The 4,533-nt window shown below is 36.5% G+C and overlaps 1 protein-coding gene across 1 annotated transcript in view; it reads left to right on the forward strand.

Moving 5' to 3' along the window:
- Nucleotides 1–348: 348 nt before the first annotated feature.
- Nucleotides 349–4,533, forward strand: part of LOC103258753 (orofacial cleft 1 candidate gene 1 protein) — a gene marked incomplete at its 3' end in the record, with an annotated part of 34,765 nt that continues 30,580 nt past the window's right edge. Inside the window, exon 1 of the mRNA XM_008056425.2 lies at nucleotides 349–360. Coding sequence (XP_008054616.2) covers nucleotides 349–360 — 12 coding nt within the window. The remainder of the gene's footprint in view (nucleotides 361–4,533) is intronic.

A 4,533-nucleotide genomic window follows, 5' to 3' on the forward strand; every position in this document is an offset into this window, starting at 1 on the left:
AATTTGTCACCTTTGGGGCATAAAATAGGAAAGTTAGTCCATCTAAATTAAGGATGAAGTTTTCCTAGAGATTGCCTTTATAAAACATTTTGAGAATATTTATTAGCCCTCAGTTTATTAGGAGTCTAGCTAAACAAACAAGAGCAACAACAATAAAAGGTAGACACCAAATTATGTACTGTTGACTTTCTACTTAGAATTTTCAGGACCATTAAGTAGCATCATGTGTCTCCCATCCCAGATTGCTAAATATATCTCATAGTTGGGCCAACTTACTCTGATTTTAAAGTATTATTTTTCGTTTTTAGATTTAAATCTGTGCATTGCCCAGGACAAGGAACCAAGAACATGGAGAGAGAGGTAAAATCAATGTCATAGTAGCCCCCTCTTTGATTTTTTTCCCTTTAAAAGCAACATTTTATGCTTTATTTTCATGTTACCCATGAACGGAAAGTACAGAAGCGAGTAGAAATTTAGCCTCCTCTGTAGCATTCATGAGTAAAAAAAGATGATTAATGAGTGTAGCAGACATGGTAGCAAAAGAGAGTCTATAGAAGTGAAACAAAAGCGCTTTCAGAATTGTCAAGGATTCCCATGATCCATAGTAGGACCTCATGGTGCCTGTCCACTGTTTCTATTTTTGATTAGATTTATAAACACAGCACCACATATTTTCATGTGGCTTATCGCCTAGGGGCAGAATCAGATTGGCTGCACTAAAACTGTGAGGCTTGTGAGTTTTGGGCAAGGGCTAGAGTGAAATAAGTAGTGTAATTGTTTTTGTGGAGTGACCGTGGGACCTCCTCTGTTCTGAATTACACATTACTCAACCCTTTGACCTGACCAGACTCGGCAATGGCTGGCAGGACTCCTAGAGCTGTGCTGAAAGGGTCATCGCTGAACAAGCTGGAACGTTATCTGTCAGGAAAGTATGGGCCAACAACAAGTGAGACACATTTGCAACCACTTCAACTTCATACATTACCATATCAGTTGTTATCTCCACAGGAAGTGCCCACGTGCAAAATTTTTGTAATCCGAATTTTTCACAACTCCTTTAATGAATAGACTTTTTTTTTTTTTAAGTTGACTACATTTTGGGGATATTTCATCTTTGGGGATATTTTGCATAATTATTTAAACATTATTATTTTGGTTTTTTAAAAATACATCAGGTTTGGGGAAATGTCATAAGCCATGATTAAAGTTCTTCCATCCCAATAGTTTTAATTTAAAGTATTTCAACATAGGTAGTAAACCACTGATATAATTCCTCAAAGGAATCAAAGTTAAGGGTGGGGGTGCAGGAAATTGGGAAAAGTTTGGGGAGAATTGTAGATACTGACAGTTTTACAGTTGTGGAGAATTCATTCTGTGATTCACATGATGATGAGTTGGATAAACGTGTTTGTATCTGTCTAGGTATAATTTTGAAATCACACTGTTTAATTTTTATTCTGGATTTAGTAGATTACATGTTCAAAGGCAATATAAGCCGATAACTCAAGTTGACTTTCAGCCACTTGACATTATTTCCAAAACAAGTCCGGTTTCTGAAACATGTCTAAAAATTTTAAAAATTGACCTTATTTCATTGCCAATTCTACACAGTAAAGGTTTCTATAGATATTTTATGTTTATAGCAACTTGGAAATAATTTAACATTTAAATTTTTGCTTCCTGATCTGAGACAACTCAGACTGAATATTAATTCATTTCTTAGTTACATGATATTTAAAAATTTCTTTAAAGAGTACACAACTTTTTGTTTTTTGAACTGCGTTATCTTACTCCAGAGACTCTAAAATATGAAAATAGGGAGGTCCCTGTCAGATCAGTTACAAAAAAAAAAAATAGTATAAATAAAAAATACTACAATATCCCTACAACCCCCCCAACCAAACTGCATCCAGTCCTACCCAGTCTCATTTTCATTAGCAGTGAAGGGTTTGCTCTCCACGTAATCTAACATGGAATGCTTAGAGCAGACAGGTGCAAATTGCAAGCTGTTTCACTTTGGCTGTTATCCCTTAAATCGACAAAGAAATAGACTGGGAGAACAAAAAAGATTCCAACTCAAGTTGCATAAATGAAATTCTTAACAGGGACACACCAGCTGGCTGGGAGAATTCAAGGTAGTGAATACTAAACATTACCTTGTGCCACTTGCCAAGGAGAAGGGCTTCAAAAACACCCCCTCCCTTTTATGATTGAGATGATGTTTCCTTAGGATTGTATTTTGCTTTATTGTAAAGGTGACACTATGGCCAAAGTGGATAAGAACGGAATCTAACGTACCTGTTCCTGTAATGGTGCCATCATTACGCTCCTCCGAGCGATTCAGGCATGATTAGGTTCCTGGAGTGGGACCAGATTGACAGTATTTCTATCCATGTCTTTTTTGGCTGATCCAAGCAAAGCCCCAGAGCAGTGAAACAAAAAGCTATCACCACCACCCCCGCCTCCCAACAAGATGAATCTGCTGAGCTAGTCTGCTGCAAAAAACAGTTGTTCATGTTAGGAACACCTAATTTCATTTCATGGAAGAGACAGGCCCTGCCAGTGTGTGTAGGAATGTAAGGTATGCGTTTCCAAAAAAAGGGTCCTAACTCTATCATTCCAAAATTGCTTCTCTCTGTGCCTTCCCAGTGTGCACTGGAACTGTTGTCTGCAAGAAGGAGCTTTCAGTTGAGCTCTGAGGCTGCTGATGGGGTATGACTGTGTGATCTGCCCATGCAGATAAGGTTAGGAAGACAACTTGAGCTGGCCTTGTTTACAGCTGGACAGAAGAAAACAGTGAGACACAAATGAGGGCTGACGGTTTCATGAAGCACAATTGGTTGATCCCAGATGCAATCTGACTGCCCTGAACTGAGCGATGATCCGTACAGTATGCAGAATTCACTTTCTTGCTGGTCTGTGCCCACCAGCCTCGGAGGACCGCTCCCTGCACCCCTCAGCCATGGCTTTGAGTGCAACCAGAGCTGAACAACTGCACTGTGGGACCCGATTCCTTCTGACAACAATCACATTCTTTTAAAACTTCATAGGTTTTGGTTGTCACTGGTTATAAATGAGTTTGCTGTTGTTCATGTTTGCTACTCTTTCGTAGATTTGCTTTTAAGTTGAGAGTGTTGGCATCAAAAGATATTTGTTGCTTTATAATGAAAAGGAAAATATCATTGGAAACACTGTCAGTTCTTAAACATTTCAGGCTTGCAGTTGTTTTTTTTTTCCAGTTCAAATCACAAAGTGATGTCTTCTTCCACACAATAGAATATATTTAGGAAGATAACCTTACCAACATTAAAAGAGAGCTAATTTAGCACTATTTAAACACACATAAAAAAGAAACATTTTACCTTTCAGTTATGCAAGATAAATTATTTCTAGAGTTTGCTGCACACCGTTGTGCTGATAGTTAACACTACAGTACATGCTTCGAAACGTGTGCTAAGAGGGTAGATTTCATGTTCTTACCAACATAAAAACAAGTTTAAAAAATTTATTACTAGAAACTGTTCACCTTGATTTGATTTAGAGAGTTATTTTGCTTTATATCAGCTAAGCAGAAGCATGAAGGAAAAAAGTCATGGAGTATATTCATAGTAGATTTAGTTAAGAGTTCTAGATATTTTTGCTTATCTTCATAACTGAACAGATATCACTGAGAAGCAGGAAGATACTGGTGACTAGATTCTGTTTCTTTAATTTTTGATAGACAATAAAGGAATTAATAAGTTAATGTGAACTTATTAAAGTGATAACATTTACATACATACACTAACTTCACAAATGGCAATGAATGAATTGATGTGAAATATGAGTGAAATATTATTTTGTGTGAACTAAAGAGATAAAAAAATTCTCATCGGGAAAGAGAATCTAAAAGGTGAGAAAAGGTGGAGGAAAATGCAAGTTACACTGCTTGAAGGTACTCATGTAAAGGAGAGAAAACAGTGAGGAAATTGGCAAAAGAGAGAAGTCAGAAATCACTCCTAATTTCCTCTTGAACATATGTTAGTATTAAAGAGGTCACAAAATACAAACTATCACATGGCGATCATCTCAAAGAACTCACCTCTGGTGTGTACTATCAGACATTGCTTTCTTTTTAAATATGTGAACTTGTGAAAATATCTTTGAGACATTTATACCATTAGAGAGCAAGTACGTAATTTCATTTGAAGTCCTTAGTAAGGAAATGAGGTCTATTAATAGGCCACATCCATCTATTTAAAAGCATGTTTAACTGGATCTGAAAGGAGTGAAGTGCCAAAGTTGCTGAACCATATCAAGAAAACTAATATCTGCTGTTATCTCAAATGAAGGCTGTGAAAAAAAACAATCACACTGCGACCTCTTTCTTAATAAAATTTAGGAACACTTATTGCAGTTGTGAACTACTGTTTTTAAAAGTTTGCCAAGTTGCTAACGAATGTAGTGGAATCTTTTAATATTAACATCAAGATATGTAAATTGAAGTATTTATTTTTCTGTTGTTATTTATAGCATATATTTTAATGCTGTGCA

Source organism: Carlito syrichta, unplaced genomic scaffold, assembly GCF_000164805.1.
Source record: "Carlito syrichta isolate Samal-C Ts95f unplaced genomic scaffold, Tarsius_syrichta-2.0.1 Scaffold84607, whole genome shotgun sequence".
Taxonomy (NCBI): Eukaryota; Metazoa; Chordata; class Mammalia; order Primates; family Tarsiidae; genus Carlito; species Carlito syrichta.